A 24,141-nucleotide genomic window follows, 5' to 3' on the forward strand; every position below is an offset into this window, starting at 1 on the left:
TGTTGCAAGGACCTGTACACAATTCCTGGAAGCTGAGAACATTCCAGTTCTTGCATGGCGAGCATACTCACCAGACATGTCACCCATTGAGCATGTTTGGGATGCTCTGGATCAGCGTATCGACGACGTCAGCGTGTTCCAGTTCCTGCCAATATCCAGCAACTTTGGACAGCCATTGAAGAGGAGTGAACCAACATTCCACAGGCCACAATGTGTTGCAATGTGTGAGGCAAATGGTGGTCACACCAGATACTGACTGGTTTTCTGACCCCCCCAGACCCCCCCAATAGAGCAAAACTGCACATTTCAGAGTGGCCTTTTATTGTGGCCAGTCTAAGGCACACCTGTGCAATATTCATACTGTCTAATCAGCATCTTGATATCCCACACCTGTGAGGATTATCTCAGCAAAGGAGAAGTGCTCACTAATGCAGATTTAGACAGATTTGTGAGAAATATTTTTTTTCTTGTGTAAATGTTTTAGATCTTTGAGTTCAGCTCATGAAAAATGGGAGCAAAAGCAAAAGTGTTGTGTTAATATTTTTGTTCAGTATATATATGTAGATATCTCTCTTTCTCTCTCTCTCTCTCTCTCTCTCTCTCTATATATATATATATAGAGAGAGAGAGAGAGATGTCAAGAATCTATTGAATTGTACAGGGGGTTAATAAAGGGTTAATAATATTACCAGGTCTGGATCGTGAGTTGAGGATTTAGTAACCTTACAGTCATATTCTGGACAATTTTTCTATAACCCAAACTGAAAAATATTAGCCACAAGGAACACACAAGAAACATTTTTATCCTACATTGTTGTAGGTGCTCAGTGGGTAGGTGCCCTGGTAATAGATTTTGTAATGAATGTTCTTGTACAGTCAACAATGTAGATGTCGTAAGAGAACTAAACTTTTATATATCTAAGTTTGTTCTAATATAAAACTTCCAATATTATGTAAGATATGTTATCTATTTTACATTACTTTTACAATAGGAGTTTCACAGGTTCAAATTTTTCTTCACAGTTTCACTCAAACATGAAAACTCTTGCACATGTAGTAGGTTGAAAAGGCTGCATGTTTATTTTTGTATGGAAACAGACACCCCCTATTTTTTTTTGTCAAATATTTGAACTGATTTAGCATTTACACAGATGTGGTATTAAGTTGATACTTAAACATGTCAGTAGATGGCGATATTATGTCACTGTGGATACCCTAGATAACGGTTGTATAACCGCTCTGCTCACATGCAGCTCAGAATTAAATGAGCAACTGCTGGAGCAAGACGCAAACTTTTGTCCTTACTCTCATTAATCCACAGGTATGTTTAAACTTGCTTTTCCAAGATAAGCTCTGTTTGTTAACTAATGTCAGGTTATTGTTATTGTTATTATTAGTTTTGTGTCGTTTAGAGATAATGTTAAGATGTATAGTGATGAGAGAAGAGTGTATTTGTAATGGTATAGTGAACGGGCAGCACGGAGACCTGCCATATTGAGCATTTACCTGCAATAGTTAAACTCTTATAAAAGTAGGATTTTAAGTGTTTGTTGCAGATGTTTGTTACTAGAAATATGCAGAAACGTGTTTACGGAATGTTACAGAGTCAATTAAAAGTAAACATTAGAGAGAGAAACAGCATATTCAAACAAGTTCAGTTGGTTGTGAAGCATATTCGTGCCATAAATGCCAGACGCGCAAAGCTAAAGCAGTGTCAATGTTGTAGGGATTATGTGTATGTTATGTGAGTGTAGGATAAGTGTGAAAGCATGTATATGTGTTAGAACATGAGTGAATGTGGATGTAAAAGTGAGAATGTGATTGTGATTGTGAGGGATTGAGGGAGTATCATTTTTGTAAAGGTAATATTTTAGTTAAGCCAATCTTATGTGGAAGAGAATTTAAATTATTATCGATTTACTTGTATTTATTTTTTGGTAAAACAGATTTTATATTGTTTATTTTGGTTTTGTCTATTTATTTGTGTTATATATGTTTTGGTGTGAATGTTCAAAAGACTTTACAGTTGAAAATGTGAACAATGAATGTCATAGGAAGTATGACAATCATTGACATTCAGTATGACATGATGATTTCATCAAAAATGTATTGTAGTTCTATGAAGTTATTCAGAATTAAATGAGCAACGGCTGGAACAAGACGCAATCTTTTGTCCTCTCTCTCATTAATCCACAGTCCACTCTTGCCTGTTGACCTTGTCTGTTGGCCCAGATTTCTCCTTGGTCTGGTGCCGGTAACACAGAGACTGCACCTTTTAATATGTTTTTCTATGTAGACCTGTTCTTTTGACATACAGGCTGATAAAAGACTGGCCCTAATTTCAGCCTTCTAGATTTGCATGTTACTTTGTGGTGGTTAAAATGTTTAGTTTTACATGTCATACTCATTATTACACATGTCTGATATCATGAGGATAGATATGTGGTCATTCAATATAGAAAAAACATTCACATTGTGATGGGTTCAGTCTGACACCTCAGAAATCGACAGCAATGGTGACAGGATGATGGGTGTATGCAGTTTCTCAAAATTATTACATTACCAGTCATTTACTTTGACCCTTGCTCTGACAAGGTTTCCAAGCAGACACTGATTTGATCTTTTACATTACTGTAGGAAGTTAGTCTCTTGGTTTTCTGATGTTTTCCATCCTGACATGAATACAGTACTCACATATTTTTCTCTCTCTTCTCTTCTCTTAAACATCAGGAGAAAACTCCTGATGTTTAAAGGTCGACATCCCAAACCTTTCCTGAACTTGAGGATGTGCAGTGCATTTAGACTAAACAATGTAGGATTAACAGCAGTAGGAGGAGCTCTGGGGTAAAATACAATAATGTTATCTTTTATTAATCCCACACCAGGGAAATGACATACAGTCCTATGAATAAGATAAATAACATAAGGTTTAGTTTGTTTAAACAAAAGACAAGGTATATACCTGTATATAGGAAAGGTATCCTTAAATGACTTCTGTTGTCATCTGGCGCTATATGGAAAATAAAATTAAATAAAATTAACTTGCCCTCCAAGGGGGGCCTGGATGTCTGCCTAATATAATGGTAGGGGAAACACTGTGTGCCAGAACATGGATGAGCTGACGATGAGACAAGAGGGAAGGGAGGCATCTGGGGATGCCTTGGCTATGGGACTCTTTCTCTCCAGTCCAGCCCAGCAGAAACATGTTGGGATGTAACAGAAACTCCCCAAGTGCTGTATACAAAATTCTTACGAGTTTTGTACATGAAAGATTAAAGTGGAAAAACACACTGAGCATTTGATGATCTTTATAATTTAATTCAGTTTAATTATTTATTGTTGTGTCATTTGTCTCTATATCAGCTACTGTGATATTGTTTGGGCTGCTACATATCCATCATAGCTTACCCAATTCAGGGGAGATTTTTGAGAATTATGTCACATTCTAACATTCTAAGATCCATCTGCACCACTTTTTAGAAAATATTCTTTGCTGTAAAGTAAATGTTTTACAGACGTGCTTGTTTAGGCTTAAATACAAGAATTGGCGAGTGGAATTGGAGACAAGATCTACCACATACTTTTCATAATCAACTAGATGAAATTTAGAGGTCCACAGTCATCCAATTTGTTACATATGACACTGAAATCATTGTCTTTGTTATCAGCTTTTGCTCACAGTTTTTTTTTTTTTTTTTTTTTAATTTGTCATTTCATCTTAAACCTTATGGTAAGATAATTCTGTTGGTTGTGTGTGTCTGTATTCTCATATTATTGCAAATAATCTAAACCAAAACTAAACTAAACATAGACAATATTGGCAAAGAAATTTATCTGTTTATTAATTTAATTAATCAGTGACTAAAGTAGTAGATGATGGTAGTAGATTTAAAAAAAAAAAAAGTTTATGAACAGACAGTGTCCCTCAGATGGCTTGTTTACCAAAGGTTTTGTGTCACTTCACAGAATAATGTTGATGTTTTCTGTTCTATGTGAAATATTTACATTATATATATATATATATATATATATATACACACACCACATTCTGCATGTTACAAACAACATGGCTCTGTAGTAAAAGAATCCAGGTGGTAAACTAGCCTACCTGTAGTCCAAACTTTTCATCCATTGAAAATATTTGTCAGATTATGAAACGTGATGGAGATGCTGAACTGTTCAGCAGCTGAAATTGTACATTACTTGCTTTATTGTACATCAAGCAAAAATAGGAAAACATTCCACTTTGAAATTACAAATTACAGCAATTGGTCTCCTCAGTTCCCAAACGCTAGTGTTGTTAAAAGGGCGATCATTGTTCTGCTTTTAGGTTCAAAGAATAAACCTCATCATGACACAATTTTCAACATACAGTCTATATCACTGTCAATGTAGAATGATAGGTACTCTCATTTCTTCATTGCACCTAAAAAGTCTGCAGTGTTTAGTGTTCTGAAGCACTCACCCCCATTCTGATGGAATGCTTTGAGAAACCAGTTCTCTGAAAACTGGACCCTGTTGTGAGGTTTGTGGATGACACCACCATCAACGGCCAGATTTCAAAGAATGAGAATTAAAGGGTGGTGTTAAAAAACCTACTGCTCAATGTTAGCAAAATCAAGGAGCTGATAGTTGATTGATATGAAAAAGGAGGCAAACACACACACACACACCCTTGTATACAGAGCTGAGGTTCCTGGGAATTAGCCTCAGAGAGAACATCCGAGAGAACCTGTCATCTCCATGCTCGTAAAGTGGGCTCGGGAGCAACTTGAATTTTTTAAAAAGACTTAAGAGGGTAAAATTACCATGCCAATTTATTAGCTCTTACAGTGGAGTTATAGAGACCATCCTGACTGGAAACATTGACTGGAGATTAAGACTGCCCAAAACATCATTGGTACCCATGTATTGAAGATCAGTAATATTGATGAGGTTCCAGTACAGAACCCTAAGGATACCAACAATACCCACCCCAGCCACAGCCTGTTCATCCTGCTGCTGTCTGGCAAGGGATACAGAAGTATCCTCTGCCATGCCACCAGCTTCTTTCTTCAGCCTGAGTCTCAACTATTCTCCGTACTCCACAATAAAGATAGATAACATGGACCTTTACACTGACATTGCACATACCGTACATACTTTGTGGGTGTATATGTGTATGTATGTATATAAGTATATGTATAAAATGAGCTGTGTTTTATTATTATTGTACTCTATTCTGATTTAGATATTTGTAAAGGCATTCTACTGTATGTATATGTAGCATGAAAGGGCTAGAACATACATTTCACTATGCAACCCTGTGTTGTAAAATGACACATAAATGAACCCTGATACCTTGATCATGTTCTGACCACATTTTTCTTATTGCATGCACTATGTGCTTTCCTGCTTGTGTTGAGGACATGTTTGCAGTGATCACCTTGTAAGCATTTCATATTTACCGTTAACAGCTGACTCCTGTTTGTGGGGGCATTCTCCACTAGCTCAGCTACAGTACACCACTTACAGTACATCGGTACATGTGAAGAGTGCAGGTTGTAGTGTGGGTGGCCAGAATAAATCCAGGGCTAAGAGGGTGAAGGAGGGAGGGGAGATGTGGAGACAGAATAAACAGATTATGCAGTTCTATCTGAGAGGTTAAGGAGAAGCTGCCAGAGGTTTGTGTATCGACTTCTCTTAACAACACCAACAGGTGAGTGCAGAAACTCATGGTCACTGCATAGTGCTGCTGTTCTAACACTGAGGTGCTATTGTATGTAATTACAATAAAAACTTTGATTTCATTACCAGCGGTTTTCTATCATGTATGTTGTAAAAAATCAACCAAAAACTCTAAGTGTGACAATTAAGAAAATAAGAAATAGAAAAACATTGAATTTGATGAGTTTCATTCTCTTTTATGGAGTTTGACATTTTTTCCAACTTTTTATTTCTGTTGTGGCAAGTTTTTATCCAAAGTGGTATGATGTAATTTAAATGCACGGTGTATATATATGTCATTGGAGACTTTGAATGTACTTAATTTCATTATACATATTCTCCAAGGAGCCTTTATTTTTTCACAGCTGACAGCTGACTCCAGTTTTGTGTATGAAATTGATCTGTTTTGCGAATTAGTTTTTCACGTGAATAATTGGTCAGAATGAAAACACATTCCTCTTGGGTGATGATGGCTTGTCATTTCTAAGCACTGGACTGTTTTTTTCCTGTTTCTTTTTTTATGCTGGTTGGGCTACAGCATGCAGCCAGACATAGAGAGGATCATTGAGGGCATCATCCAAGGTGACCAGGACACTGTCCAGCTCCTACTGGACAGCTACAACACCCAGGTCACTGATTTGTAACTATGGCTACTGTATCAAGTCTAACTAGAAATATACATTTTTGTAACCATGTAAACAGCCTGATATAGTTGCATAACCTCTGATTAACTACTGTAATGCTTAACTGTGGATATGGCTTTAACAATCCTGTTTTCATTAACTTCCTATCAACCCCCTATCTCTTTTTGTTGGAAGTGTTACATTTTCTTTCGAGATGATAACACTAAAGAAAACTGTGTTTTCAAAAATGCACTATTGTGGACCACATTCTGCATATTTCCCTGCTTAAATATGTTGATTGATTTCAGTGGCATTTGTACTCTGTGTTGCTCTACCAATGTGGACACACATGCTGCTGCCCATACTGCCCTTCCCCTGTTCTCCCTATTAATCTCTCTGGCGTAAAGCTACACCTTGGACCTTGAGTCAACTGGACTCCCATTCTCTGTATTAAAGTTGTCCAATTCAAGAGGCATTGCCCCTCACTGCCACTCACTTGTTCTTGGTCACTGCATGTGTTCCAATTCTATGCTGTATGCCAACTCTAATATTAGTGTGTCCACAGTAAGTATGCACATAAAGTCTGCATATTGAATCTGCATGATTTTTATGTGTACTATTACACCACTATTGCAATAGTATTGAGCTATTGTCCGCCATCTTCCTAATCCTCTGCTCTGTTTCTCCACAGTATGCAGAGTGCTTCTTTTTCAACTCTGAGTTCCATGAGAGAAAAAAGGTCAGTACACAAAGCATTTAACTTTCAGACAGTATGTCTTTCCCTTCTCTTCTTTCTCTTAATCTGTTCCATCACTCAATGTATCATTATCCATTGTCTCTGTATTTTCTTTTACCATATTTTCTTCAACTCCAACCTTCACCCCTGCCAAATCTTACTCCTTACCTCTAAGCTTTTTCAGTGTCCATCCTTTCAGAGTCCCAGCTGATCCTGATGCTTTCACCCTGTTCCAGGTCTGATTAGAACCAGTTGTTTAGTCTCTTTATGGCAGGGAATTTAACATCAAGATTCCTATTCCAACCTTTAGTATACACCATCTGCATCCCATAACATATCAGTATCAACTTTTCATTGTATTAAAAATACTAATCCCCATACGTGAGCACATTTTAACACGTCTTATTTTACTGTTTCAAGATACACGCTCATTTTTGATCCGTATAAAAATTATGGTATTTGAACAATAATCAAACCTGAGCTTAGTCACAGCAGGAGTTACATGATTTAGTGCATTTGAGTTTTCATCAGTCAGTCTCAGTGTCATGGAGAGAGAAAGCCTGTAGAGCATCGTTTGCAGCCCCAAAAGCTTGCGATATTCATAACACGCTACAGTATGAACATGTTGGACACAATAATATTTTACTGACTACTGATCCCACACCAGTGAAATTAAGAAGAAACAGACAGCAATAACAGCAAGAATGAAAAGATGTGGAAAAAGAATACACTAAGATACAATTTTTTTTTTTTTTAAAGAAAAAAAAACTATGTTTAACTTGGATATTTTTTCTTTGTTTTCTATTTTTCTTTGTGTTTTCTGAATAGACACATTCCAGCAAAACATACTTGTCAAACAGTTCACCATACACTAAGGGGCAATATGCAGTGGCTAATATTTCACATCATGTGGGAGAACATCATATGTGCAGATATAATCTCCAAGAGAACAAAAGATGTTCAAGCTATCACATCTCGATCTAGCTGTGCTGTCGTCATCATAAACTGTTTTGTAAGTTGATGCTGGAGAGAGATGGTTGCCTTATTTCCATTTTCACTACATGCTAGATACAGAATGTAAAAGGTTTGTATTATATTGCACTGACTATTTTGGTTGTGGCTAGTGAAGCTGTTAACTCACCAGTTTGTTTCCAGCTACTCTGCTCTGGCTCCTCTAATGTCCCACCTCCACCTGAAACTTCATCGCTCTCTAATGCTTGGATGTCAATACTTTTTAATGCATGCATTTCTGTCACTATTCATGGACAAACTGACTGCAGCAACGACAACTGGAAGAGGTAAATATGTCAAGAGGAGATTGAGAGCGAGAGAGAGAGATACAAAGAGAGAAATGAGCTGATTATGAGTTCACACTCTATTACAGTAATCTGTAAAAGGGCTTAGAATGCTAAGTCACTGTGTGTGTGTGTGTGTGTGTGTGTGTGTGTGTGTGTGTTTCAACATTAATTTTCTAATCATGCCTAGCTGTATGTTCTAAAGCTGCTTAGATACTTCATGACTCAGCATGTTTACCTTCACCTTGCAGATATCCTTAAGCCACACTAACCTTGTGTAGCAAACCTGTGTTCCTGGGTGAATTTACCAATTTACAATAAAGCTTTTTTGCCACAACGAGCAATGGTATGCTTGGAGAAAAAAGGATGCAAAATTTCATGAAAAGAGCACTTTGATCATGCTTCAGGCTTGTGCTGCAGCCGGTTGCATGGGCTACATTTCACTTATAGAGGGAAGAATAGATTCAATTAAATGCGAGTAAATTCTGGAATCCAGCATCACACTGTCTGTAAAAAAGCTGAATATGAAAAGAAGATGTCTTCTACAACAATATAACAATCTTAAATACACCTCAAAATCCTCAATAGACAACCTCAAGACAGGCAAGCTGAAAGTTTTACAGTGGCCTTCACAGTCCCTGGACCTAAACATTCTCAAAAATCCATGGATAGACCTCAAAACAGCAATGCATGCAAGATTGCCTAAGATCCCATAGAACTCTCTCACCTTAACTTTTTGAAAGGAAAAACAGGCAAAAATCCAAGAGCTGAAAGACTCCCAGCTGGCTACAAAGTCTTTACAAGCTATGATACTTGCCAAAGGGGGTGTTACGATGTACTGATCATGCAGGGTGGCAAAACTTCTGCTTCAGGCCCTTTTCCATTTTTGTTATTTTTAAACTGTATAAGGTGGAAATAACAAATGAATCTTGGTTAAAATACTCAAGAAATGTGTGAAATTTTGACAAATCAATGCACTATTTATAAAATATACCTTTGTGTGTATGTTGCAGCTAACATTTTTTGCAGTTACTTGCAAAGTGTTAACTCTCCCTTTTGGTTGATCAGTTCAGGAAGAACAAAGTGAGGGACTATGCACCCAACTCTGATTCTGACATTGACTCAGACAATGATGAAACTGATCTTCTTCTCCGACAGGTAGGGCAATGATTCTATATATGTCTATGTGTTTTATGCATGCACATTAGAAGCTTCACAAGTGATTATGTCACCATTATATAGTCACCAGGTGTCTGAAGTAAATGTAGTACACAGATATGCATCTGCTAAAATGGTGTAGCATTCCAATTCTAGTTCCACAAGTACTCCGTGAACCTTTCACTCATAGCCCAATTCATGCCGCGGAACTCCAATTTCACTGACCTGTAGTTCTTAGCAGGGTGTAGGCTTTGACTGGCATAGGCAACTGGCCTTACTTTGCCATCTTGTTCCTGAGACAGGACTGCATCAAAGCCAATGTGACTGGCATCAACCTCAATGATCAAGGGGAGAGAAAAGTTAGCAAAGGCCAAGATGGGTGTACTCACTAACCTAGCTTTATGCCCTTTGTTATGGCTAGTGGAAAAGGAAGACCAGGACCCAGGGGCAGAGACGTAGGAGAACCAAGGTTTATTTATCAAAAGTACAAACAAAAAAAATCACCTGAACCAGGGAATAACGCTAATAAGCGAGAGGAACTGAAAATCACCGCTTGACGGGAAAAAAGGGAAAAAAAAATCAAAGAGCAAAAGTAACAAAACAACGTAACTCAAAAACTCACCAGACAACCGGGAGACTATCTAACAAACTGTGAACTAAAGGCGACTGTGAAAATACTCACAGTGACGAGAACAGACTTTCTGACAAAACACACAGGAGGAGCGAGACGAGCGATCTTTTCAGGTGAGCTCCGTACAGCACGAAACCAGGAGAATAGTCCAGCACAGGAGCGGAGCATGAGGTGGCTTAAGAAGCTGAGTTAATAGCTGATGAAGTGCAGGTGTGGATCATGAGTCTGCTCCCCGAGTAGATCGGTCCGCCTCTCTCCCGCTCCCTCCTGCTGAGTGAGAGTGGAAAACAAAGTGCAGTATCAGACATGGGAGAAAAGAAAGGAGAACAGTGACCCGAGACCACAGCCGTTACACCCTTGAAAGCTCCTCTTGCAGCTCTCTGACCAGGCATTCCTCAGCAATCTGCCACGGCCTTTACACGTCTTTATTCCAGAGTTCAGCCACCAGTCAGTTTAGAAAACCTGTCCGCAAAACACCTGTAATAACTGGCAAAGCCTAGAAATGTCCTGAGCTGCACCTGTTGAACAACTGAGGTCCCCTCCAAATGTTTGGCTCTGCATATTAGAGGGAGCTGGTTTTCTGCCTGCTGGGATGTCATGCTGACTTTAGCCTGGAGAGCATTAACAAAGTTACAGGGCTGAGAAGGAACACTCTCACTGTCACAAACTCTGCCATAATGACCTGGCTACTGACGGCGTCTAAAAATCATATTATTAGACCAGTTAAACCTGCTACGGTGAGAGGATGCTTGCATTTTAAGAGGGCTTTGACTCAGCTGATTAACATGTTCCTGCTGTTTCTATAACATGCAACATTCTATCATTTGGGTTGTGGTGGAACTAGCAGGTGCACGGTATCAGCCTGATTCTGAACTCTAGAGCTTGGGACCAAATACTTACAAGCTCCACTGTTTGGCCTACCCTCATGTTCCCATCTGATGGCCTCAGTACAAACATCAAGCAACAAAAGCCCCGGGTCAACACAGACCAGTCATTTCAGCCCTGCAAAGAGCAGAATCATTAACATTTTTGATAAACTGGTCATGTAGTAGGATAAAAAAATTAGACATTCTACTAGGGCACAAGTGACAACATTCTCCGTAAGACAATAGAGAGCATTCTTGTAAGGATTCTCCCTCCAGTTCTTTCTTGAAAAGAAAGGAGCAAGGAGACATAGCATTTCAAACAGCCATATAACTTGTGCAGAATAGTTAAAATGTTCTCTGAGTCCTCTAGCTCAGCCTGGGATCTCATCCTTAGCTTCACTCTCTAGATGGTCAAAAATGAAATGCCTGGTCAAGGGGTCCCAAGTGTTTAGCTCTCTAGCTAGCTTGTACCTCTTACACCCACTCATCTACACTGATATCATGAGCACCTCTGAGGAGAGGACATTTTCTTTCCCTGGGGAGATAGAATAGGTGTTCAGGGGGAACAGTGGGCAGTTGAGGTGCTAGGTCTTAGATGTGTATCTGACCTTTCTTGTAAAAGATGGTCCTTTTTCTCCGTGGAGCTGTCTCACAAGCTCCCTCAGGTCCTGCACTTGCTTAGATATGGCTGTTGAGCGCAGCCATTAGGCACCTCATGCCAGAAGTTTACAGCCAGGTGAACTTCAGATCCCTCGTAGATGCTGTTTTGCTTTAAAAACAAAACAAAACAAACAAACAAAAAAACCTCACTTGATTAAAACCTATTAAATGAGCAACTCAAATTAAAACACATGTCTCTGACTATAGATCCTGCCAACAATGCCAATTATTGTAACTGGGTCAAAGTTCTGCTCAGTTAAATTTGAGTTAAAGGGTAAATACTGACAAAACCACCTTCGGACTTTCATCCAAAGAGCGAAGTTAAAAATCACAGATTCACTGTTAACAATTATAACACACCAGAGGTTTCCTTTAACACAGGGAATCTACAAAATAAAATCAGAAACATGTATGTTTCACATGTATGTTCAACATGTATGATTTAGTTTAAGTGGGTAAATGACCAATAAAAGTGTTTAAAACATTATGCCAACAAATTATAAAACAACCATAAATTAGCTAAACGAGAAGAATTTACAAAATCCTGAAAGTGGAGGGACTATTAACATACCTGAATCGAGACACTCCTGAAGTGGATTGGCCCATTGGTAAGTGGTAGACAAACAGCACACTGCAATAATAATAAACAAAAACAAAAACACGAAGCATACATAGGATAAAACCATGCAAACAAAAAAAAACATCCGTTTCTGCATCCCGACTCTAAAGTCCTTTCCAAACCAATAAAACAAATACAGCTCAAAGCTTAATGAACTAAAACATCAATTTAAAAACTGCTAAAGGTCATTAGAATAAAACAGGCAATTTCAATACGAGAAGTATAATACCAGTAAAACTCAAGCAGTTATAAACAACTTAAATGAAGCAAAGTAAAACAGCAGTGGCAGTTCCTGCTCTGCGGAAACACAAAGATGCACATTATTGCTTGTCAGTTGTTCACATATTTAATTTAACTACATAATATGGACAACAAAGGGGAATGCTGACTATGCTCAACATTCCTTTAACCTGGACTTCAATCAGGACCAAGCGGACACTCATGCTGGGTATCTTAATGAACCCCACACACGCACGGGAGCAGAACAGTACATGGAGCATCTGTTTGAATATTTACAACTTAATCAGGTGTTTCAACACAAATTACACCACATACCTCAAACAGAGGGAATCTGTATCCCAGCAGCAGGGACGAATGGCACAACGCAGCAGCTGAAAAAGAAAGTGAGAGGCTTACTACCACAGGTATTTAATTCTGGGGGATTATTAATGGTGGGTGTGACAGATAATTACTTAACCCACCGGTTACAGGAATATGCATGGCTGCATGTAAATGCGAATATTAGTGGAATATTAATTTTCATTAGACATGCAAACAACTTGTTAGGAATATTGTCCTTTTTCGAATAAGGGAAATTTTTTTTTTAATTTTGTGCATTTAAATGTAGTCATTGACTAGTTGATTTTTTTTTTCAATTTTTTTTCACTGTTCTTTCATTTTACATCTTTTCTTTTTCAAGTTATTTCCTCTGAACTTTCATCACTGTAACATGTCCCTTTTTACTAAATGTTTCTCCAGCGTCTGGCCACAGCCCTGCTGTGCTTCATCAGTCATCAGCTACAACCAGCAGTGTTACGGGATTGCCTGCATACACTTCGTATCTTGTCCCGTGACCGGAGGGCCGTAGGGCCCATGGTCACTGATAGTGCCCTTTTCACCTTGGCACACCTGGGAGGCATCAGTTTACAGCAGACATGCCCACAGCAGGAGGATGAAAAAGCTGAAGATCAGTCACCCACAACACACAGCCAGATCCACAAAAGAGGAGATGCAGATGCTGCATCATTATCTGTTAGCTCTGTGCTTTCATTTTCTACTCCTGTGGAGGTAGCTGGTGCTGCCACCACAAATGGCTCAGTTCATCATTGCTTTAAGTGGAGAGGTGATAGAGGTCATGTGGTGCTTGCCCGTGGGAAGAAGGACACCAGGGAAGAGAACTGTGAGGAGGAAGAAAAGGAGGAGGATGGAGAAATATGTAGGAAGGAAGCCATGAAAGTCTTGTGTAATGTCATCTACAACAGCCCAAGGGCACAGGAGAGGGCCAGCGTGCTAAGGTGACACTTTTTAAATTGATGGACTTATAGACTTATCCATAAAATGTAAAATAATGAGAATTATAATCCATAATTGAGGTTCATCACAGTTGAAACACTTGTAGGCCTTGTAGCTTTTGTAGCCCCATTTCATCAAGTGTGACAAGGCTTGAGTTTTGATAACTAGTTCCATTTTGAATCCAGTTCCTGGTTGGCAAAATACCTGGAGCTCTGATGCACAAAAAAAAAAAAAAAAAAACCTGACCAAACCTTTTCTCTGCTTTCATTTGTTTTTATTAGATTTGTAGAAAACTTTGAGGTAATTTCTCATTTTCAGCTGGTGCTGACCATCAGTTTCATCAGTCCATCACTTTGATCTGTAAAATTACACATCACCACCAGCAGATTATACCAACTGCAATGAATTATTGGTAATTTTTTGGTAAACGTAAAATAAATAAATAAAAAAACTCTTTGGCTATTGTTAACGTGCTCTCTGCAGGCTGTCTGCCAAACATTGACTCTGTGGGAAAAGAAAGATACCATAGTACTATAATATAGTACTATAAAGTGAACTTTGTGTTTTTGTAATTCAACAAGATCAACAATGCATAGCTAGAAGTGGCTATTTTTTTTGACTGTTACAAATCTAATATTTATATAATATTCTTTTATATGATAAGTATATTATATGTAAGAAATTTTGAAATGTATAAAAAATGTACATTAAAATACATTCAAATGGTTTTGGTTAATTGTACTTGATGCCAAGTGACACTGTAACTTCTTTAGCTTTTAGGTACAACATATGAATAACAGCATTTAACCAATGAACTTCACACCTTTTTTGAGCCCTTACTAGAATTGTGAAGAACCACTTCTTGGGCACTTCTTGATCAGTCTGACATTGAATTGCATTAGTTAACTGCGTGATATATTGCCATACAGACTTCATCGCTGTATATTGACTGATACTATGATGACTAGAGAATGATGGTTTACATTATAGTTAACCCGAAATTTTCCATGCATGCAAGTATTCCTTTAACTATTTGTTTATGTTAGTATAATATTGGTGTTTTTTTACAGCACAAATGTAAATATTAATGATGCTCTCTAGCTGCTGACCAACCCCTATCACTTTTCTTTTCATTACTTCTTCCAAGAAAGGCTTCTGCAAGGTCTGTGGGAGAGTCTGAAGCAGGGAATCTGTAACAGGGTGCCGTTGGGTGACCAGTTTTACAAACTGAGACTGCTCTTCTTACTGACAGCTCTGCGGCCTGAGCTCAGGGTGCAGCTACGGCAGGTAAAATGCTTTCAAATCTATGGAAGGTCAGAGTTGATGCCTATTTCCAGCAGGATAACATGCCACACAGCTACAAAACTAAAAATAATCTCAGACTATTTTCTTGAACATGACATTGAATTTACTGTACACAAATGACCTCCACAATCACCAGATCTCAAAACAATAGAGCACCTTTGCGATGTAGTGGAACAGATTCACACTTCAGTGCAGCCAACATACCTGCAGCAACTGCAAATGATATAATATCAATATGGACCAGTTTCTGAGGAACGTTTCCAACGCCTTGTTGAAGCTATGACATGAGGAACTATGACAGTTTTGAAGCCAAAACGGGGTCCAACCAGTTACTAGCAAGGTGTACCTAACAGAGTGACTAGTGAGTGTATTTGGTATTGCTTTTTTGTGACAGAATCATAATTTTGTGGTCCTGAAAATCAAAACTGATAATCTTATTTCCCAAACTTTCTTGTGGTAAGTAGATGTGGTAGTCATCTATGATCACTGGATACATGGCAATCTCTGGCAGTTTTTGCTATCACTCACATAACAAAACATAATTTGTCTACTGCAGGGGCATATTATCACCAAATTAGACAAAAGGCACTGTATTATTCCTATAATATTATGATGGGGCCTATGGTTTTTCTTGTGGTACCCAACAGTTAGTTTACAATATATTAACCTTAAAACAAATGTAATGCTTTTCTGCAAAGCATAGATTATTACTAGATTACAGTCTTAAAGAACATTACAAGGGGACCTGAAGGTTTACCAATTATTTCTTGATCAAAATAAAGATAAGCCTTTAATGAGGAAATGAACTCCTTGGATTAAATCTGAGGTCACAAGTATTCAATCCAACATCAACAAGGTCACAAAAATGTAAATTTCCTTCCTTAGAAACATAGCTAAAGTGCAACCATTTATGAATCAAAAAAAAGCTGGCCAATTTATTCCTGCCAAACACTTTAGCTCATCAGAAACTCTTCAGCTTGTCTATTAAGCAGAACCAAAGCACATTAATCCAGTTATAGCTGCCCTGCACTGGCTTTGTGTATCAGCTAGAATTGATATTAAGGTCCTCCTCCTTATATACAAAGCCCTTAATGGGCTATGATCAAGCTACACTACTAATTTTCTTGTGCATTATTTGCCTTCAAGAACATTTATGATCTGCTATTGGTTATTTGCAGGTCCCCAGCAACAGCTAAAAGAAAATTGGTGGTGCAGCCTTTGTCAATCAAGCCCCAAAGCCATGAAACACACAACCTATCGAAATCAAAGAAGCCAGGTTGCTAAATATTTTTAAAAGAAGCCAAAAGTCTTAATACTAATAAGAATTACTATTACTACTACTATTTTGTATTATTCTTATTGTTTTTATTTTTATTTATAGATTTATTTTTATGTGATCAGAATAATTACACCAGACTAGTCTATCAGACGAGTTTCCTCTATCATACAATGATAATAAATAATAAGTCAAGGGCCAATAAATGATGAAAAACATGCCTTGTTACAATTGCAGATTGCACGACTTTTTCTCAGATCAAAAAATGTTCTTTTCTTAGTCTCATAGATCAGTGGTTTACATCTCCCTGAGTGCTCAGTGTTTATTCATTTATTTATTTTTTGCTTGCATCAGGAGCGTGGAGTGTCAGTGCTGACCAAAGCCCTGGAGCAGTGCCTGAATGTGAGGTGGGGTGGTGGATATGAGGTGCTAAGTGACAGCACAGCTCCTCCCATCTCCAAGGAGATGTTCCAGGAGATCATTGAGATCCTCAAGATACTCTTCAACATCATTCACATGCTCTACAGGCAGGAACCAGACGAGGTGACCCCTTGAACACACCAATCAACTGTGCAAACAATTTTAGCTGAACTCTTCATTCAATCATGGTTTGCTGGTTGCATTCATTTCCTGTCTGCGGTACTATTCCATGTGTAAGCAGCTTCACCTCCATGTCCTTAGCAGAATCAAAAAAAACAAATGCAATACAAACTTCTGTTGTGATTTGGTGCTATACAAATAAGATTGAATTGAATGAAATTGTTTACACCCTGAGACAGTTGGTAGATTTGGCAATTTACTTTCTTCTTATAGAATTTAAAAGATCCTTTAATCACATAACAATTTCATGCTTAGTTGCTTTAAATCACACTACAATGCATACCATCCTACTGTAGCTGCAAATATTCAGCTAGCTACCTTAACACACCTTAGCCCCAGTATGAACCCAAATATACCGCTATTATCAACCCATTCTCACTCCCAACTCCTCAAATAGAGACAGTTGGTCAGGACCCTCTGGTGTCACATTTTAAGGCACTGGATACCCCTTTTGTGTCATTTTTTAATGTGCAGGGTAGTGTAATACAATTACAATTACGATTAGTCATTTGGCAGCCCATTTCTGAAGACAGCCCATTCTCACTCCCAAATTACATAGTGTAAAGAGTGAGAAAAGCTCACATTTGGTGGAAGTTTGGGTGGCTGGATGGGTCAACCACAGTACTTTCACTCAGGAGATGTGGTTCCAGTCCCACGTGAAACCAAAAGAAATGTTTCTTTTGAAAGTGGAGTAGCATTATGTACATTGCTTAATGTATGTAAGCAACACACATAACAAACATACTTTAAGCCAAACCATGATGGTAGTAGTTTTGCTGGCTAAGTCTAACCAAGTAGTTTGGTGCCTAAACCTTACCAAAGTGTGACTCTTTTACAATGTTAACCATGTGTTTATTATTGATGTCAGCAAACTTTTTTTTTGACAGTGTAACCAGACCTTGCTAACCGGATGTATATTCATTGTTAACTTGACGACGTATCCCTGCACGCAGAAAAATGACTAAAGGGTACCCAGTTCCTTAAAAAACAACCCCAAGGTGTCCCGACGAAGAATCCATATATAACAAGGTGGGAGTGAGAATCTGTTGCTGTTATAGAGACTGAGTTGACAGATGAAGGGGAAAGTGAGATAGAGAATAACATGCAATAAGGCCCCTACCTGGACGTGAAACAGGGTTCATGTTTGGCACACTAATTCGTAGGCCACCAGGACACCCCAAAGATTCTGGTGGTGATAGGGTTTAGTTTTGAGTATAAACCTGACACAGAATTCAGTCATCTTCAGTTCACATTGTCATTTGACCATACGTTACCATCTCTATCATCAGCTTGTCAGGACTCATGAGTTGTTAACTCGTCAGGGCTTATTAGCATCTTGTGTGAAATTAAATAAACTGATCTGCTTACTGATCTTATTCTTTCAGCCATTCCCCAAAACTCATGACCATAATGGGACTGGGGAAAATCCCATGACCACTCCAGTGTCCTGCTACTACACTTTTCCATGACTAGGACAAAATCTGCATGGCTTCTCCTGAATGTTGTTCTAAATATTCTGAATATTCCTGAATTTTCTAAAATAAGCTACAGCCTTCTCTTCAACATCTTGGCATTGTCTTCCAATTTTCAGAAATGGGAATGGTTCTGATGGCAATTTAGATTGCAGTAGTAGTCCCTAGTGGATGTTTTAGGTAGTGCTTATTCTTCTTAAGTTTCATTTTCCATCTTCAATTTTGTTTTGGAAAATGTTATTTTAGTCATTACATGAATGTAGGCTACACACTCTGGGCATTTGCTTAATTTTTCAGCTTACTAGCTAACTGAAAGGGATATTTCTCATATACTAATATACTAATGCTTAGATTAAAATACCTACCTATCGTATTACTAGTGAAGAAAAGGGGTTAAAATTCATGGACATTTAGGAAGTTGTTAATTTCGTGTTTATTACGTTGACCATTTCGTACATGGAACAATTTACACTGGCATTTTTATTTCATATGCATGTATGCACTATGTGTGCATAATTTATGTAATTTATTGATATGTGCTTTGTATTGGATATTGTTTTTCAGTTTTACAGAAACAGTATCACTAAAACCACACCTTTTTCCAGAACACGATTTTATCTGAGTCTTTGTTCACTCTGTCTAATGTTGCTCAGATGCACAATTGCAAAGACAGAATCGGAGCCACCGGCCTGGTCTGCCATTCCACAGGTACTGTCCATGACACTGAACTTTGAAGAAGACCTCAGCATTTCAGTGTGAATCTTGTCCATCCTAGTATTTTGAAGCTGGGGAGCTTTTTGTCTATCTCAGTGACTGTTAGAGAAAATGAATAAGGCTTCCACTGAGCCTTCCGAGCTCTGTCTCCTTGCTGGAGGATGTGTCAGGTCAGTTCAGCAGTTGTCTTGCTGCCTTTCAGCATAGCTCAATCATATGCCATGTTGCCAACTTGCCCTTAGATGAAGGAAAAGGCAGCTTTGCATGAAAAAAAGCACCAGAAGTGTGAATGGAAGGCCTTGTGGACAAGAACCTCAGCCAGATACTGACCGCTTGGCCCACTCTTTACCTGAGTGTCCAAGACACAGTCGCAGATGTGATGTAATGACTATAAAGTCAGTCCTTCATTGCCCCCTCCGTCACATAGAGTCAACCCTCTCATCCTCTGGGGTTTCCCCCGACTACCACACACCACCACCTCTCACCTTCCCCATCAGAGAGATGATGTTCCATGCCCCTGGAACCAGTTTCTGTAGTCAGGCAATGCACCCAACCCTTATGTACAGCCTTCTTGGTAGTGGGCCAACAGTGACCATCGTGTGGATACCCAGACCGTGGGCAGGCCCCAAGGCATCAAAAGCTCCTTTATGAGTACAAGAATGCCCCTTTAAAAGCAGGTGGGTGTGTCTTTTTCAGGAGGATGCTGCTCTGTACCGCCACCTAGCAGCTGTGCTGCGCCACTGCCTGCTGCTTTCATGTGATGGAGATGACATGCTGGAGGAACTTCAAGGGTCAGACTGCTGTTTTGCAGTTTTAAACATAGCTACATTGTTCTGAACAATTTTTAAATGGATGATATATGTCCATCTGATGTAAAAAGATTCACCTGTAACTGAATGAGACTATGAAATAGATAAAGCAGTCAAAGTTGATACCCTAGCTAAAGAGCATAGATAATATTTTTTATGTTAATGTTTGAAAAAGCTAGGACTTCTTTCCACAGGCATACAGTCAACATCCTGTCAGCACTGCCACTGACATGTCTGGATGTCCTGCTATCTGTCCATGTGGACCAGGCATCCCACAAGTGGGAGGGAGTCAACATGGACTGTGTCCATTCATTGCTGCTATTTATGGACAGACGCCTGAACAGGGCAAGTGTGTGCATGTGTGTTGAAGTAAATACACAGGTGTTGAGAATACTTGGCATCAGTAACTCAATGATTAATACTAGAAAAAAAATATGTACGTGAAATATAGTGCACTAATGAACTTTACAGATAGAAAAGCAAAATATGCACCTTCACCAAAATAACTCTCACCTAATATAAATACAACACTATATACAACACTGTATATCATATTTAATGATCCTAACTTGGTGGTGTTCACCTGCTGTGCTGACTTGTGATGTCAACAACAAAAAAGAAAGACATGACACAGTCTATCAAAAACTCTAAGGATGCTTTTCTGTGCTCATTGTTTGCAGAACATGTATTGAAGTAAGTGGTAACACTTAGTAAGTAAAAGTCTACATATATATCTGTCTATAGGAAGCGCTGATGTTGATGTGGACATATGTAATGACTTGGAATCATGCTATTTCATGTCTGGTTTACTCACACTGGCTTATGTGAAATGGTTTGGCTTTAATGTGCTGTTATACAGGGTCAGAAGCTGAAGGAGAAACTAACCCCTGTACTGAATTTGTTGACTGAGAGTTCACGGGTACACAGAGTGACGCGCCACTACTTACGGCAACAGGTAATGTATTATTTCAAATCTCATTTTGTAAAAGTGCACCAATTACTATGAGCATCACTCTCACAACTACAGCATTAGAAAAGCATCCCTTCAGTCTGTTTCAATATACTGCTGAGAAAAATAGACAAATACAAAAGCGTGACCAGTTTTAATTGCATCATAACGGCATCCTGGGTGCTCCGACATTAGTTGTTTAATCCAAATCCCTGAACACTTTGTAATAAGAAGACTAATAAGAACTCAGGTGTAGACAAAGAAACTGGATTTGAGTCCACCTGCAAGTGGTGGTCTGTCCTAGTTTCTCTCAAATTGTGGAATCAGAATGCAATTCTTGTCATACACATTCCATTATATCATCATGAGGGCTATTTTACATTGCTGGCACAAAATATGTCACTGATGAGCAGAGTATGTGTGGTTGTGTATGAATAGTATGCAATGGAATTTCTCTTATGCGGATAATATATCAGGTACACTACTCTTGCAGTGAAAAGGACAATAAGCTGTACTTTTTCAACCTTGTGATACAAGATAATACTGTTCATTCAAAGGGGGTTTTGCTTTATGTAAGTCAGCTGAGAATTGCAGTCAGTGCATCTAAAGGTTCATGGAAATGAGTGACACCTTAACATTAGAGTGACTCAAGTCTTGTTACTTTAGCACTGGATACAGTACTACAGTCAATCTTATCTGACTCCAACTTTTGGTCCAGATCTTACCCCCACTGAGGGACGTTGCCATCCGACCTGAGCAGGACACCTCACTGAGAGGCCAGCTGGTCTGCCTGATGACCCATGTTGATACAGATGTGAAGCACTGTGCTGCTGAGCTGCTCTTTGTCCTCTGCAAAGAGAATGGTACAATCTTAGTTCACCACAGACTAACATACTCCCATGGCAGAGGTCCCATGTGAAGACATTTTTATTTAAATTAAAAACCTTTTTTTTTAGATGCTTCTGACAAATGAAAATACAGTTTACAAACATTTACCTATAGGCCATAATCAATTATACCAAGGGTGAATGCATATAATGGCAGCCCTAAGATCTGTGAAATTTCTTTGAAATCAGTTCAATACACCGGAATTCTCATCACACACAAGTAATAGCTTTTAAAAATATGTATCAAGACACCATCTGAACAACTGTGAACAACTTCATGCGTGAAGAGCACAAGATAGTAACGTTTGCATCTTGTGTCCCTTCACAGTCAGCCGCTTTGTCAAATATACAGGTTATGGCAATGCTGCTGGGCTACTGGCAGCGAAGGGGCTGCTGAATGGCAGAGGGAACTCAGGCCACAACCAGTACTCCAGCGATTCAGACTCAGACACAGAAGAGTATAGGGAGGCCAAAGCCAGGATTAACCTGGTGACTGGCCGGGTGGAGATGGAGCAGCCTGACCCAATGGAAGGTATGACGGAGGAAGAGAAGGAGGAGGAGGCCTGTCGCCTCATCAGCATGATCAACAGAATGTCACGGTGGGTGTTTTAAGTATGGTATTGCTCATAATGTAAGGCAAATACTGTAAAGAATATCAAAGATAAGCTAAGTACTACTCTTTCTTCCTGTCTCTTACCCAGAGATGAGATCATTCAGCCAATGGGTGTGACAGCAGAGGGGAGACTGGCTCCACTCTGGGGCCAAATGAGGGACTGCACACTGGAAGAAGAGGAAGATTCAGAGGAGGATTTGGATCTGATGTCAGGGGGAAGGAAAGAAAAACAGATGGAATAGAATGGGGCAGTAGACTAACAACACGGACACACAGGCAGAGGATGAAAAGTGGTCTTCTTGCTTCACCACTTGTTTCTAGTGCACTAAATTCTTCCTGTTGTATTCATATGGCAACAGTGAGACACTGTTAGGGTAGTTGCTACAACATGTGGTTGGAGTTACAAGTTACATTGTTTTAAATTGACATGTTACTACAGTATGAATGGTCATTCTGCATGGTGTGATGTGTGCTGCAACAAAAGTTTGGAACTTGTTCCAAACTTTTGTTGCAGCACAACTACTTTGAGCTTTGAATTCACTATGCACTGACCTTTGAGAGATCAGCCAATGTCTGCAGTGTTCTGTAACATACAATAAAAGCAATACATCAAGGACAGAGACAAACATATGAGACAGCTATGTGAAGAAGTGTGAGTGAGAAAGTGGGACAAGCAGAGCCGGTGAGGACAAAAAATGAACACTATTTTGTCAGTAAGCAGCACTTAAGCTATTTGCAATATTTTGGTGTAAGACCTCTGAGAAGCTTTGCAAAGGAATTTATATTTGTGGAATTAGTTAAAGTGTCAATTAATGGATAGTTTGGCTTAATTCGTTCTTTAGTCATTTATGGATCAAAAGCACTGCCGAGTCAGTTCAGTGCCACATACTGAATCTGAGATTTGAAGCAGGAGGGGTAGAAAAGATGGCCAATTTGGTAAACAAAGCTCCAGTTAAAAATGATGTGCAAGAGATGTTAAACAATTGGCATGATGTTAAATTAAATTTATCTATATGGCATCAAATCACAACAAAAATTATCTCATGACACTTTCCATAGAGCAGGTCTCGACCGTACTCTAATGTACAGAGACCCAAAAATTCTGACAATTCCCCCAATCGTAAGCCCTTGGTGACGGCAGTGAGGAAAAACTTCCTTTTAACAGACAGAAATTTTGAGCAGACCCAGGCCCTTAACAGGTTGGGTTTACGAGAGAGAGATAGTGAAAGTACTATGGACAGCAGTGACAATAATAATAACAGCTATAATGATACTACAAAATATGTAATAATAAAGTAGTATTTGAAAGTATAACTATATGGTGTGTGTGTATGATATTATGTGTATATATTATATATGATAGTATATCTACATAACAACAATATGTGTAGAATGACAGAAATATGATGAATAAAATAACAGTAGCAGTCAAGCAGGGTCATGGCAATTGCCACAACTGTGATCCACAATCCAGGTGCAGCCATAATCCATGGAAACCTGTGAGATGAGAAAACACAAGGACTCCAGGGAGGAAGCTCAGTTAGTAACAGCCATTAATGGGATGTGGATGTGTAAAGTTGGGGAGGGAGAGGATGAGAGACGTGTATCATCGAAAGTCCCCAGCAATCTAAGTCTATAGCAGCATAACTAGGGGTGGGCTGAGGCAAGCCTGAGCTTTATCAAAAAAAGAAAAAAGGACCTGTCCAAGAA

The 24,141-nt window shown here is 38.9% G+C and overlaps 1 protein-coding gene across 2 annotated transcripts; it reads left to right on the forward strand.

Annotated features, from left to right (window-relative positions):
- Positions 1 to 1,272: 1,272 nt before the first annotated feature.
- On the forward strand, positions 1,273 to 23,745 carry LOC143333914 (chaperone Ric-8A). 2 transcript variants are annotated; one of them, XM_076752293.1, is made up of 14 exons: positions 1,273 to 1,321; positions 6,245 to 6,335; positions 7,021 to 7,068; positions 8,346 to 8,363; positions 9,429 to 9,518; positions 13,273 to 13,808; positions 14,958 to 15,093; positions 16,742 to 16,930; positions 19,870 to 19,964; positions 20,177 to 20,327; positions 20,842 to 20,937; positions 21,650 to 21,794; positions 22,147 to 22,417; positions 22,520 to 23,745. In XM_076752293.1, exons 2-14 carry the CDS (start codon positions 6,246 to 6,248, stop codon positions 22,671 to 22,673), a joined length of 2,019 nt encoding a protein of 672 aa, XP_076608408.1. In that variant the 5' UTR covers positions 1,273 to 1,321; position 6,245; the 3' UTR covers positions 22,674 to 23,745. The 2 variants fall into 2 exon arrangements, with proteins under 2 accessions (XP_076608408.1, XP_076608407.1); XM_076752292.1 differs by lacking the exon at positions 1,273 to 1,321 and adding an exon at positions 5,577 to 5,698.
- Positions 23,746 to 24,141: the final 396 nt, after the last annotated feature.

This window comes from Chaetodon auriga, chromosome 16, assembly GCF_051107435.1.
Source record: "Chaetodon auriga isolate fChaAug3 chromosome 16, fChaAug3.hap1, whole genome shotgun sequence".
In the NCBI taxonomy this organism is placed as follows: Eukaryota; Metazoa; Chordata; class Actinopteri; order Chaetodontiformes; family Chaetodontidae; genus Chaetodon; species Chaetodon auriga.